The sequence below is a fragment of the Emiliania huxleyi genome (genome assembly GCF_000372725.1).
Source record: "Emiliania huxleyi CCMP1516 chromosome Unknown EMIHUscaffold_184, whole genome shotgun sequence".
NCBI classification, from domain to species: domain Eukaryota; phylum Haptophyta; order Isochrysidales; family Noelaerhabdaceae; genus Emiliania; species Emiliania huxleyi.
In genome coordinates, this window is record NW_005200746.1 from 134,918 (window position 1) to 147,083 (window position 12,166).

The following is a 12,166-nucleotide window of genomic DNA, read 5'->3' on the forward strand; positions in this document are numbered from 1 at the left end:
CTCAGGCGCGCGCCTCCTTCCGCGCCCCCTCCCCCCGCGCGTCGACGCGCGAGCCAGAGGCCGTGCCGGAGGCCGCGCCGGAGCCGGAGCCGGCCGGCGCCAGAAGCAAGCTCCCCGAGCCGACGCCAATCTCGAAGCGGACTCGCTCCTCGCGGCGCAACGCGCAGTCCGCGTGAGCGCGGCCGCCGCCAGTCGCCGCTGGGCCGGGGCCGGCGCTTGCCGCGGTAGCGAGCGTCGGGGCGCGATCAGGCGCGATCGTCCCGCTCTGGCGAGGTGTGTGTGTGTGTACGCATGCTGTGTCTGTGGGTGGGCGCGGGGCCATCGCGTCGGTATGGGCCGGGGCTGAGGGTTGGGGGGTCGTTCGGGTGCATAGAATGGCCCCTCGGAGTGGCGAAGAGAGCAGCCGCGCGAGATATAGAGAGAAGGCGGCGCGTATAATTAGGCCGCTGTCCCGTGCCGCCGTGGCTGCATGCAGAGTGGAGTCCCTGGGGACAGCGCGGGACCGTCTCGCTCGTTGTTTATTGCGGTTTACGGGCGGCGGTGATTTAACGATTTTAAAACCGTCACGTCAGCTCAGTCAACAATGCCAGATGCCACACAGTCTCCACCGCAAGCGCAACGAAGCGCAACCCCTGACGGTTCCACGCCGTGTGACGTGACTTATGACGTGACTCGTGAGACGCGCGGGGCCCGCGCCGCACAGCACGCACAAGCCACAAGCACAACCCAATACGCATTTTGTCACCAGGTGGTGGGCACAGCTTCATTGCCCCTTAACCCATCTCAAGCGCGCGCCTCGTTGCATGCGTGGCCGCAGCTCTCGCGCGCGTCACTTGCAATCTGAGTCAGCCATCTCGCCAGCGAGGTCCCGATGAGCTGGCCTTGCACTCGAAAGCGGGTGAGCGCCTGTGTGAGATCATCTCGCGCGATAGCAGGAAACAGAGTCAGGATGATGACGGCAGTGTTGAGACGCACCCCCGTCGAAGAAGCGTGAATCGCGTCGCCACGTGCATACAGCTCCTTCCGACCAATCCGAGGGGCAACTGCAGGTGTCTGTGGGAAGTCGCTGAGGTTGATGGGAGATGGACGGGAGTACTCGCGATCGATAATCCCGGTACAAGCGCGTGTGTCTGACAGCGACCAAGCGGAGCGACGCGCTCGCAACCACGCCAACCCGCACGGAGCGACGGCATCGGCGAGGCCTCTTCGCAGCGTGGCGAGGTGGGCTCGGCTCAGAGAGTACGTCATGCACGCAAACGATCCTAGCCTTGGCCGCAGGTCCCCCGCCTGGGCACACCTTCGAGCCTTCTCGTCGTCGAGCAGCTCGAGCACTGCTGGTGCCGGTGCCGGTGCTCCCAGGTTGGCCACACACTTCGGCTGGGCTGGACATCTCCGCTCAAATCCACGGGCGCGCCCCCACGTCATCATGAGCACCAACTTGGCACGTCGGTGAGAGGATGCCCTAAGGGTTGCCCTCACATCGCGCAGGGCCCGATGCCAGAACGTTTGACGCGCGTGGCGGAGGGTGGGTAGGTCCGAGAACTCTTGAAGAACGACAAAGTCCCAACCTTGCGAATCGCTGAGCGCAAGCCTTGTCTGGTTTTGAGAGAGCGTTTGGCGGAGGCAGCAGCCGTACAAGGCGACCGAGGACACGACCACGCGGAGGCGGAGCTTAGCTGCGACAAGCTCGAAAGCCTCCGGCAAATGGGATAAGAGTGAATTGCCAATGAACAGCACTCGGGTGCGACCGGCCGAGCAGCAACGAACGTCTAGCACGCCACTCGCGTCGACGCATACCGGGCAAATGGATGGCGACACCATCGTGTTGTGGGCGCATGCCTCTCCAGTGCACGTTGGCGCCAGCACGTCACGTCGCTGTCCTACTCCGAACAGTAGCAAACACACTGCTGCAGGAATCTTCGCCGCGTGTGCGTCCAGGACGCGATGCACCACACGGCCAATGGCAGCGAAGGCACAAACCAGCAAGAAGCATAGACCGAGGGCGGCAACGATCGTCAGACAGCTCGCAAGGCCCATGATCGGGATGGGCGCGAGTAGTTTTGCAAACCCTCCCAGCACACGGTGGCCGAGCACGTCCGTCCAAGGCGTGAGGTAGATGTGCAGGAAGAAGGCTGCCAGCGGCCCCTGGCCGGCGCTGGTGAGTAGTGGCACTCGACGGCGCGGGAGCAAGCCTGCAAAGCAAACGAGCATCACAAGCTGCGTGCAGATCGAGAGTGCATCCGCAAAGAGTGCGTGCGCACTCCAGAGCGACCCCCGTGCAGCAAGGCGCGCGCACGCAGGCTGCCGGTGGATGCCATCTGCGGCACACGCGTAGGGCAGCGATCCGAAGGCGCTGGTGTGCCTGTACACCATGCCAGCGACAACAGCCACGACAGCAAAGACCAAACGTGGCAGGTGCCGAGGCAGGGGCGTGGCCGGAAAGTCGCGCGGAAGAAGGTGCGGCACTGCGGCGTAGAACATCCACAGGTGACACAGATCAGCTGGTGGCCGCGCTAGGGGAAGAGCTCGGGCGACCATTGTCCACCAACCTCCGCTGTCGAGGCGATGGAGCGGGCCTCGCTGCATCGGCCATGGCGCCCAGCCGAGAGGGCCGGAGGCAAAGTGCACGAAGACAGAGATTGCGCCGAGGGTTTGCGCTCGAACTCCACACCGAGCCGACAAATACGCCAGTGATCGATACACAATCGCCGCCAGGAACCACCAAGACGGGGCGGTGAAGCGACCGATGAGACCGTTCGTTGAGCCGTCCGAGGCTGTGGCGCGAACGCTGGGGTCCGACGCCAAGAGGGCTGGCGACCAGCCGCAAGACACGTACAATGCGGCGATGCACTCGGGGAACGCCGTGTAGTATGTGAGCAAGAGGAGCATCCCTGAGATACGCAACTCGGTCCTGACGCGGGCCCAAGGCACCCCTCGTGCGCGGTCCCATACGCCCATCATGAGGGCAAAGGAGTTGAAAGGAGACATCTGATTGGCCATTCCGATCGTGCTGCTGGGCACGATGTCTTTCAGCAGCGCTTGGCCGGCGTGGTGGAACATCACGAAGGTTGAGGCGATGGCGTACATGTGGAGCGTTGTGACAATCTGCGGGCTCGGCTCACCCGACAAGCTGATTAGCATCGCCATCGAATCGAATTTGCCGTCGGGCTGCGTTTCGTCGTCGCGTCCCGCCGCCATCATCTCCTTTGACGGTGGGTAGTCACTCTCTCCACCCCCAACTACCTCGCGCAGCTCACCCAACAGCCGTGGCCCAAGAAGGGGAACAGAATGCCCCTGAGGATGCCACACGCACCTTGCGAGCTCGCACCTTGCGGCCAGACTCATCAGCTCCTGGGTAGTCAGCACGACATCGTTGCGCCCAAGCAGGTGGAGGGAGCGAACCTGAATCCTTGGCGCCTCTCGCAGAGCAGCCGGAAGCCACTCCCACGGTGAGCCGCAGATGTTGATATACACGCGCAACTCCGGGTGGCGGGCCGCGACCAGTGCAGCAATGAGCCCGCCGTCGCAGATCCCACCGATTGCGTGCACGGGCGCGCGTGCGACGAGCTCCTCCTCGCAGTCTGGTCGTCGAGCACCGTCGTCGTCGGCAGCGGCCTCCCCGCCGCCGCCTCCAGCAGCGCGTGCAGCTCGAGCGCCTCGAGCGAGTCGAGCTCGTTGAGCGCAGTGTCGGCCGTCACCCACTCGGCAGATGCGCGGCGCGCCAGCGAGAGCACCGCCTCCAGCGTCAGCTCGCCGTCCACGCTGCCTGGCGATGGCACCAGCTCGCCTGCCGCTGCGGGAGCCAGCGGTAGTCGGGCCAGGTGCGCCGTGATGGCTCTGACTGCGGCCTCGGTGCCGCCGCCCCGCGCACAGCGCTCGCCCAGCGCCGTCGCACCGCGCCGCAACGCCACATCCGTGCTCACACGCCGCACCGCCGCGGCGAACGCCGCCTCACTGCGCGAGCCATCGCGCACATGCACGCCCGCGCCCTCGCGCTCGAGCCAGCTGGCGATGTGCGGCTGGTCGAGCCACTGGGCGTACGGCACCGCCACCGACGGCACGCGCGCCGCGAGCACCGCCGCAGCCGTCCCGGAGGCGCAGTGGTGGACGACACAAGCGCACCGAGGGAACACATGCGCGTGAGCGACCGACGCCACCCACGCCGTGTGCTGCCATGAGCGCACGGCCTCCGGCACGAGCCGGCCGATGGCGAGCAACCGGATCTCGCCGCGAGACAGCAGGTCGCGCAGTGCCGCGAGCAGCTCCGCCGCCCAAGGCTGCTCGTACGCGCGCATGCTGCCGAAGTTGAGGCACACGACAGGCGCGCCGTCCGCGCCCAAGAAGGCGCGCAGCTCCTCGCCCGGCAGCTCGAGCTGAGCGTCTGCGGGCGGCAGCCAGAAGCCCGTCGCGGTGCCGGCCACGCCAGGCAGGTGCGTCGCCGACCACTCTGACGGGAAGGCGAGCAAATGAAGATCTGCGCTCGCGTGGGGCCCGGTGCGGACAGCAACAAAGTCGGCATCGAGGCCTGGATGGACTTGATCGTAGCTCACGCCCAGGTTGCGGCCGCCATTCCACCTCATGGGCTGGTACCACGCGTGCACAATCGGCAGGCGCTGCCGCCGCAGCCAGCCGAGGAAGTAGACCATGCTGGAAGAGATGATGACGCATGTGGCTCGGTGCTCCGTTGCTGCTGCGGAGACCTGCTGCATGAAGGTTTCCGCGTGCGCCGCGTATAGCCCAACGAGGTACTGGGTAGCCTCCGCTGCTGATGCGGTCACACCACTGGCAGGGTCAACTCGGTCTTCCATGATGGGGGTGAAGGGCACGCCAGAGCGTCCTGCCAGCCGCGCGTGGACAGGCATGGCAACGAGGAGTGGCGAGATCCCTCGCCGCTGCATTTCCTGTGCTAGGTAGAGCTGCTGCTGCACCGTGCCGCGGGTGCCAAGGCCGATGAACAGTGGCCGCTCGTCGCGCATTGTACGTCAGTATCTAGAGACAACGATGGGGATGGCGGGCGCCCCGTGGCCCGCAAAAGCCAAAACGGCGGGCAAGAGTCACGCCCATATTTCTTTTTGCGAGGGACACGCGGAAACATGTTTTTGAACGGTTGGCTTTACGAAAACAAAACTACCTTGCGGTGGTGGAGAGAGTACACTGGGGAAGAAGTACACTTGAAGACTCTGGTGTGCGTGGACGGTTGGGTGCGTGCTCTCACGAGCGCTTCTCCTTGCTCGAAGAGCTCGCCTCCTCCTCCTCCTCGTCGTCGTCGTCGTCGCACGGCAGCTCGAGCGTGGGAGCCGCCCACGCGATCCATAAGCTCGCCCAGACGCAAGCCGTAAAGTAGGCGGACATCCAAGGCACGTCCTCCTGCCACACGGCCCAGTCGCGCGAGATGCGGTCGCAGCGCATCGAGTCGACCAGCCCCTCCCAGACGCTAAGGTAGGCGTGCCCTCGCTCCTCGTCCGCCCGCCAGCGGGCAAGGTACATCGGGATGTCCACCGACACCATGAAGGCGACAAAGGTGACGCTGCACACGCTGCCGACGCGCGCAAACCGCTGCGTCGCGCCGAGCCCCGCCGGGATCGCAACCCGCAAGGGGGCCGCCAGCAGCGGCCCACCGCTGTCGCCTCTGCTCGAGCAAAGCTCCGCCGACGCGGGTCGGCCGGCCAGGGCGCCGCAGCAGCTGCCGACGAAGAGGAGGGCCGGGAGCATGCCCGCCGCCAGCGCCGCCCAGATGCTTTCCTCGAGCCCGTGCCAGACCTGCCGGGTGGTCGTGATGCCGCACCAGCAGCAGCACTGCGCCACGAAGATGAGGGGGAAGCACGCGCGGCCCAGCCCGCGCGTGGCCTCGCAGCAGCGGACGTGCGCGCGCCTGGGGACACCGCGGCTCGGAGGGTGAGGAGCGAGGGCGTGAGGGAGAGAGAGCCCCGCGCGCTCGGCGCGGAGTGCGCTCGTTTCCCGCGCATCCCACTGCAGCTGCGCGTCGCTGGTGATGGGGCCGTCACGCTTGTGTGTGGGCGTGGGTTGGTGGGTGGATGGGTGGGTGGGTGGGTGGGGGGGGGGGGGGCTGGTGGTAATGGCGGGAGAACTGTACCTCGCGGTGTCGGTGAGGTGGAGCAGGCCGACGAGCGCGGGGCTCTGGGAGGGGGCAGCAGGCGGGCAGGCAGTCAAAGCCGGGAAGGGATGGTGAGGAGAGAGGTGTGTCGAGCAGGCAAGCAGCGGCGGCGGCGGCTGAAACGAGGGTTTGGCCAGCCTCCGGAGCACGGCGAGGAGGCTTTGCATGCATGCGCGCGGAGCAGCGACGAGCGCTTGGCTCGGCCGCAGGATGCGTCTCGGAGGGGCAGAGGCGGCAGGGGAGGGGAGAGGCGGCGGGGAGGAGAGAGGCGGCAGGGAGGAGAGGAGAGGCAAGCAGCGGGGGGGGGAGGCGGGTATGCTCCGCCTCCAAGTCTGCGCCGAGGCGGCCAAACACGAGGCCCAGCTGGTGTGCGAGGCAGAGCTCCGCGACGGTGGCGACCGCGCTGCGGGAGGGGGGAGGGGGAGGTGACGGGGCGGCGAGGGGAGGCTGTGCGGGGCGCGAGGCTGCGAGACGAGAGCAGGGAGGCAGGCACTGAGCGAAGGAGGGGCGAGAGTGGGGGAGCGGGAGAGGGAGAGGAGGGGCGGGAGTGGGGGAGCATGGTGGAGGCGGCGAGGGCGGGGCTGAGGGCGGGAGTGGTGCGGGGGGCGGTGATGGTGGCGGCGGCGTGGGGGGGCGGCGAGGGCAGTGGTGGCGAGGGCGGGGAGGACCGGCCGACGAGGGTCACGCTGAGCGGCGAGTCGAAGAAGCAGACGCGCTCGACGTCGATCCGCGGCCACACGGCGCGGATGCCGCAGCCGGCGACGTAGAGGAGGGCGCACCAGCGCAGCTCGGCCTGGTAGCGGCGGGTCGCCTCCGAGGCGGCGGGCGGGGCGCCGATCCGCGCCGGCCCGCCCAGCGCGGTGAGCGCCGAGGGCAGCGTGTTCACCACGGCCAGCCTGGGGGTGGTGGCGGCGACGGCGGCGGTGAAAGCAGTAGCCAAGGAGAGGCGGCAGCGGAGACGGCGGCGGGGGAGGCGGCGGCGGTGGAGACCGCATGCGTGCGTGCGTGCGTGCGTGCGTGCGTGCGTGCGTGCGTGCGTGCGTGCGTGCGTGCGTGCGTGTGCGTGCGTGCGTGCGTGCGTGCGTGCGTGCGTGCGTGTGCGTGCGTGCGTGCGTGCGTGCGTGCTTGCCTGCCGCTCGGGTCAAAGTCGGCCGGGAAGGAGCGCTCGAGCAGCGCCGCCCGCGCGGCCGTGAGCTCGGCCTCCCGCCTCTGCAGGTCACGCGGCCAGATCTCGGAGAGGATGCGCACGTTGGCGAAGCTGCAGATGGCGAGGAAGGTCCACCACCCCCAAGACAGGCCCGACGCCGGCTCGGGCGGCGGCGGCGCGGACGTGACCACCGCGGCCGCCGCCGCGCAGAGCAAGACGACGACGACGAGCTGCGGCGCGGGAGGAGGCTCGAGTGGGGTCGAGTGTTGCCGAGTGTTGCCGAGGCTCTCGAGTGCTGTGCTCGTGATGGCTCGAGATGGTCCGAAGCGGCTCGAGACTGCCCGAGGTGGCCCTAGATCGCCCGAAGCCGCCCGAGATTGCCCGAGTCGGCCCGAGGCGGCCCGAGAGAGTGCCCCTCGATCGCCTGCAGCGCGGAGCCGGGCGCGACTCCCGTGTGGCCAGAGAGCCACGCAAGCAAGATGAAGGGCCAGCCGGCTCCGAGGATGAGGGAGGCGTGCCATGGCATCGCGACCACCGCGATGTCCGGCAGCTCCGCGAGCTCGACCCGCGACGAGTGCGACACCGACGCGTACAGCGCCGAGCTCGCCAGAGCGAGCAGCGCCAGGAAGGCCCGCCGCGCGCGCGCGCCTATGGTGAAGTGAGGTAAGCTTCTCCACACACACACACACGCGCGCGCGCGCGCGAGCGCGCGCACACACAAGGTGGTGGGGCAAGGTTTAGGCAACCCTCGCGACTCAACGTCTATTGCAATAGAAGACAGGAGCCCCACGGCCTAGCCCACGGCATGAACAGTGCAAGGCCCGGTGCGCGTGGGTGAGCGGTGTGAGTGAGTGGGTGTGTGTGTGTGCGTGCGTGCGTGCGCGCGCGCGCGCCTAAGCACGAGCTTCGCGGAGGTGTCTCGGAAGTGTCTCGGAAGTGTCTCGAAAGTGTCTCGGAAGTGTCTCGGAAGTGTCTCGCCGCGCCTCGCTCCCGGAGCGTGAGCGCGCGCAGCGCCAAGGGCTCGAACTCTCGCGCGTACCTACAGGTTGCCGACGGAGGCAGAAGTGCCGCAGAGAGCTGGCCTCGTCGGCCACGCGGGTCGCACGGTTCGGTGCATGACGGCGTTCCGCATCCGGAGGTGATCGATCAGCTCGTCCTTCGTGTCGATGCTTACGCCGAGCAGCTTCCAGCGGACGTGGAGGTAACACGCGATCTGCGAGGGAGGCTGTCGGATCAGGGCTGTGGCACGGAGAGGGTCCCAGGCCCCCCCGACCCGGGACCTTGTCAAACTTCTTGGTGATCTTGTCGAACCCGGCCTTGTTTAGTTCGACAAAGTCGAGCAGCACGTTGAGAGGCACGCGGGCCTTGGAATGCGAGCCAAACACGTCGGCGATGAAGTGGCCCTGCGCCTGGCCTTCGAGAAAGGAGCGGACGCGACGAATCTCCTCCAGATAGAGCTCATGAAACTCGCGCCTCCAAGTGAGGCGCTTGCTGGACTCGTTCATGCCGTCGTCAATGATCCGCTTGAGGCCGTCGTAGTCGATGAAGGCGTCTCTAGAGATGAAGGCCTCGAGCGCCGCCACTCGCGACTTGATCTTCGCGCCGAACTTCATCGTACTCAGTCCGTCGGACTTTTGGGCGGCAGTGCTTTTCGCACTTTTTCTTTTTTTGAGCTTAGCCTTCGATGTTATGAACAAATATGATATCCCTGTGTTGGTGGCGGCGTGCCGTGAGCGTTCCCTCCCTTGTGCCTTTGGGTTTTCCGCCGTTTTCTTTCTTTCTTTATGTTTATTATTTCGCGCCTTTCCCGGCTTCTCACCTTTTGTCTAACGAAGATTTCTTTTTCAACCCTTTGCGATGCGTCACGCCCGCGGCCGACGCCCACGCGAAGACCGCGTACCCCTTGCTCGCCACGGCGAACCACACGCCGCGCACCGGCGGGCGGAACTTGCGCCCGTTCAGCATGAACGGAACCGAGCCGTCGTACATGAGCCCCTGCTGCTCCTGCTCGCGCGTGATCACGAGCACCAGCTTGCCCACCTTCTGCGCCAGGGCAAGAGAGCCCTAGCCCTGGGGGGTGCTTGGCCTGAACAAGCTTTTCCGGCAAGCAAACAGGAAAACAGAGGGTCCCCAGCACTTTGCGTTTCCGGAAATTTCCAGGGAAAACAGAGGGTGTTTGGTGCTCCATTCTGGAAACTCGCGAGTTTCCCTGAGTCTGAGAGCTGGTCTGGGCACTGGGGCAAAATCTGAGGCAAAATTGAGGAAATCGACAAAATACCTAGGCGGTCGCAGGGTAATTTCCAGGTTTACACGGGTTCTCCGCAAAATTCCTGTCTTTTTGCCGATTTGGCCTAAAATTTGGCTGATTTGGGGCCCAAACCAGCCTCAGACTCGGCTCAGAGCCCAAAATTTGACGATTTCCACGGAGTTTTCCCGGGAAAATAGAAAAGAAAAAAGGGTGTCGTAGAGAAAAAAGGAAAGGAAAACAGACGGGGTGCGAGAGGAAAAGCTTGTTCAGCCTAAGGGGGTGCGCGTTCGCAGGGCCATAACACGGGTCTCCGAGGGTTAGTTCTGCGCTCCGGGTTTCCCCCAGCCGCCAGCGGCGGAATTTTCCCCCCTCGCGCTGTGGGTCCCCCTAGCTGCGGAACGCCCCCTCTACTCGGAGCTAAAGAATACTCTCCGAGGGTTGGACCCGCGTACCAGGTTTCCCCTTACTTAACTGCAAGGACGCCCCCTCTACTCGGAGCTAGTTAGTGAACGGGAATACGTCCCCCCCCCCCATACCTTGTTTGAAATAATACGAGAATACAGACGCCGTACCCCCCGACCAAACTTCCGCCGTTATAACCGACCGGAATTCGATTGGGGGCAAAGCGAAGTTGGAGTAGCGGCGACCGCGTCGCCACAATGCCAGTCGCCTGTCGAGCAGCCTTGGCGGCGCGCATGCGTCGCGGGGTTGACCGACAGCCGCGCGCCTCGAGCCTCTCGCTCCACGCGCGGCACGACGCACCCCGCGCGCCGGTCAGCGCAACAGGAGTATTGCGACATGCTGCACAACGCCAAGGACAGCACTGAGAAGCTGGCGCCAGTCGCCCACCAGCATGTCTCAGCACCGGGTGAGGGAGCATGCTGCGCACGCTGATGCAGCAGGAGGTCACCACCAATCAGGCCCTCACGCCACCGCACGGCCGCCCTCGAGCACCAGCAGCCGCGCTGCGCAATGCTCAAGCTCAGGAGGCCACCCTGCTTCTCGCAGCTTTGTGCAGCGCAGCGAGCGAGCAGCGCCGCACCAGGCGGACCCATGGCGTGCTCAAACAGCCGTGAGGCGGAGGCAGGCCGAGTGAGCGCGAGCCGCGCGGGAGGCCATGCCCCGCGCACCGGCGAGCGAGCGGCACGAAAGAGTGCAAGTCGCGCGCGCATAGGCAAAAAGCCGATACTTGGAGCACTTGGAGTGCAGTCAGTCGCCGCCGAAAACTTTTTTTTTTTGACGCTCGAATGAGCACTAGCCGGCCGCTTCCGTCGCCGCCGAATTCCCTCAAAGGGCCCTAGGTATCCCACTTCCAGCCGAATGCTCTTGCGCGGCGCGCTCATCGGCGCGCTCCTCTCTTGGGTCGCCGCTCGTGCCACGACTGCTGCGGGCCAGCTATTCCTCCCAGTGCCGCTCCTCGGCTACTTCCGCGCAGACGCTGGCCTGCTTCTGGTCGCGCTCGCCTGCACCGCGGCCGCGCTGCTGCCTTGGCGGCGACTGCTTCCAGCCACGTGCGTCGGTCTTGCCGGCCCGATGGCACTCTTCGCCGTGGGTCTCGACCCGCCGCGCTTTCGGCATGGAGGCGACAAGCCCGTCCAGGTGCTCAACGGGTCGACGGCGTACTTTGTGTCCGTCGCTGGCGCCCTGAGCCCTGCGGAATGCGCGGCGCTGGTCCGAGCCGTGTGGGACGTGCGGCCGTCGTGGACGCATGCGTCGCACGCGGGCGCGCTGCGTGCGTGTACTCCTCCCCGTCCCGCGGAGCGCAGACTTGTCCCAGACCTTTCCTGGAGGCCTCTCGCAGGCGCGCTGGCGTACTTCCACTTCCCGTGGAGCGCGAACTTTGACAAAGGGGACGACCCCGCAGAGGCGCGCTGCCACGTCTCCTCCCGCCCCACCGCCCCCACCGCTGCCGCCTCCCACCGCCCTCGCCGCTGCCGCCTCCCCACCTCGCTCGCCGCCGCCGCCCGACGCGCAGCATCCCCACCCGCCGCCGCCGCCGCCGCCTCCAGGCGCCTCTGTGGTCCTTCTCGTACGGCCTGCGCTTCCTGATGGGGTGCGGCGCCTCCAGAGGCTGCACAGACACAGACACCGCTCAAGGCCGCAGACCCGACGCATGTCGCCAAGTCAGCTACCCGCAGCGACTGGCGCAGCCAGGGGGCTTCGCCACCCCAACGGCCACACCACCAGTCATGCATGCACAGTGGAGAATGCACCCCTGGCGCAGAGTCGTCCGCCGCACTCCAAGCAGCGCCCGAGGGGACGCGCATTCCGCCGTATTCGACGCCATTCCGCCGTAGTCGACGCCATTCCGCCGTATTCGACGCCATCCCGCCGTATTCGACGCCATCCCGCCGTATTCGACGCCGCGTCTGCGCTGTGCACTCGCCGTCTCGCGGAATAGAGAGACGGCCCTCCAGCCTCAGCTCGCACCCCCAGCTCGCACCCTCTGCTCGCACCCTCAGCTCGCACCCCCAGCTCGCACCGTCTGCTCGCACCCCCAGCTCGCACCGTCTGCTCGCAGGCACGAGTCGCACCACGCGACGCACCCGCAGGGCGCAGAGCGGCGCGCTGCCCTCGCCGCCCCCGCCCTCGCCGCCGCCTCCGAGCCCGCTGCCACCTCTCTCCGCCGTCTTCTCCCCCTGACCCCGCGAAGCCA

At 66.6% G+C, this 12,166-nt stretch overlaps 4 protein-coding genes across 4 annotated transcripts in view; 1 reads left to right on the forward strand and 3 right to left on the reverse strand.

Annotated features, from left to right (window-relative positions):
- Position 1: 1 nt before the first annotated feature.
- EMIHUDRAFT_232715 (hypothetical protein) lies at positions 2 to 737 on the reverse strand (the record flags this gene model as incomplete). The annotated part of the gene is made up of 3 exons (XM_005782920.1): positions 2 to 215; positions 568 to 632; positions 711 to 737. 3 exons carry the CDS (start codon positions 735 to 737, stop codon positions 2 to 4), a joined length of 306 nt encoding a protein of 101 aa, XP_005782977.1.
- A 1,776-nt stretch (positions 738 to 2,513) lies between these two features.
- On the reverse strand, positions 2,514 to 4,976 carry EMIHUDRAFT_232717 (hypothetical protein; the record flags this gene model as incomplete). The annotated part of the gene is made up of 4 exons (XM_005782921.1): positions 2,514 to 2,580; positions 2,672 to 3,204; positions 3,258 to 3,294; positions 3,502 to 4,976. The coding sequence occupies 4 exons, from the start codon at positions 4,974 to 4,976 to the stop codon at positions 2,514 to 2,516; spliced, it is 2,112 nt and encodes a 703-aa protein (XP_005782978.1).
- A 125-nt stretch (positions 4,977 to 5,101) lies between these two features.
- On the reverse strand, positions 5,102 to 8,875 carry EMIHUDRAFT_456534 (hypothetical protein; the record flags this gene model as incomplete). The annotated part of the gene is made up of 9 exons (XM_005782922.1): positions 5,102 to 5,872; positions 6,095 to 6,138; positions 6,440 to 6,518; positions 6,784 to 6,908; positions 7,364 to 7,492; positions 7,711 to 7,864; positions 8,009 to 8,055; positions 8,368 to 8,475; positions 8,543 to 8,875. The coding sequence occupies 9 exons, from the start codon at positions 8,873 to 8,875 to the stop codon at positions 5,212 to 5,214; spliced, it is 1,680 nt and encodes a 559-aa protein (XP_005782979.1). The 3' UTR covers positions 5,102 to 5,211.
- A 1,955-nt stretch (positions 8,876 to 10,830) lies between these two features.
- The window catches only part of EMIHUDRAFT_456535 (hypothetical protein), a gene marked incomplete at its 5' end in the record, with an annotated part of 2,996 nt that continues 1,660 nt past the window's right edge, over positions 10,831 to 12,166 (forward strand). Inside the window, 4 exons of the mRNA XM_005782923.1 lie at positions 10,831 to 11,242; positions 11,312 to 11,376; positions 11,520 to 11,563; positions 12,032 to 12,073. Coding sequence (XP_005782980.1) covers positions 10,831 to 11,242; positions 11,312 to 11,376; positions 11,520 to 11,563; positions 12,032 to 12,073 — 563 coding nt within the window. The remainder of the gene's footprint in view (positions 11,243 to 11,311; positions 11,377 to 11,519; positions 11,564 to 12,031; positions 12,074 to 12,166) is intronic.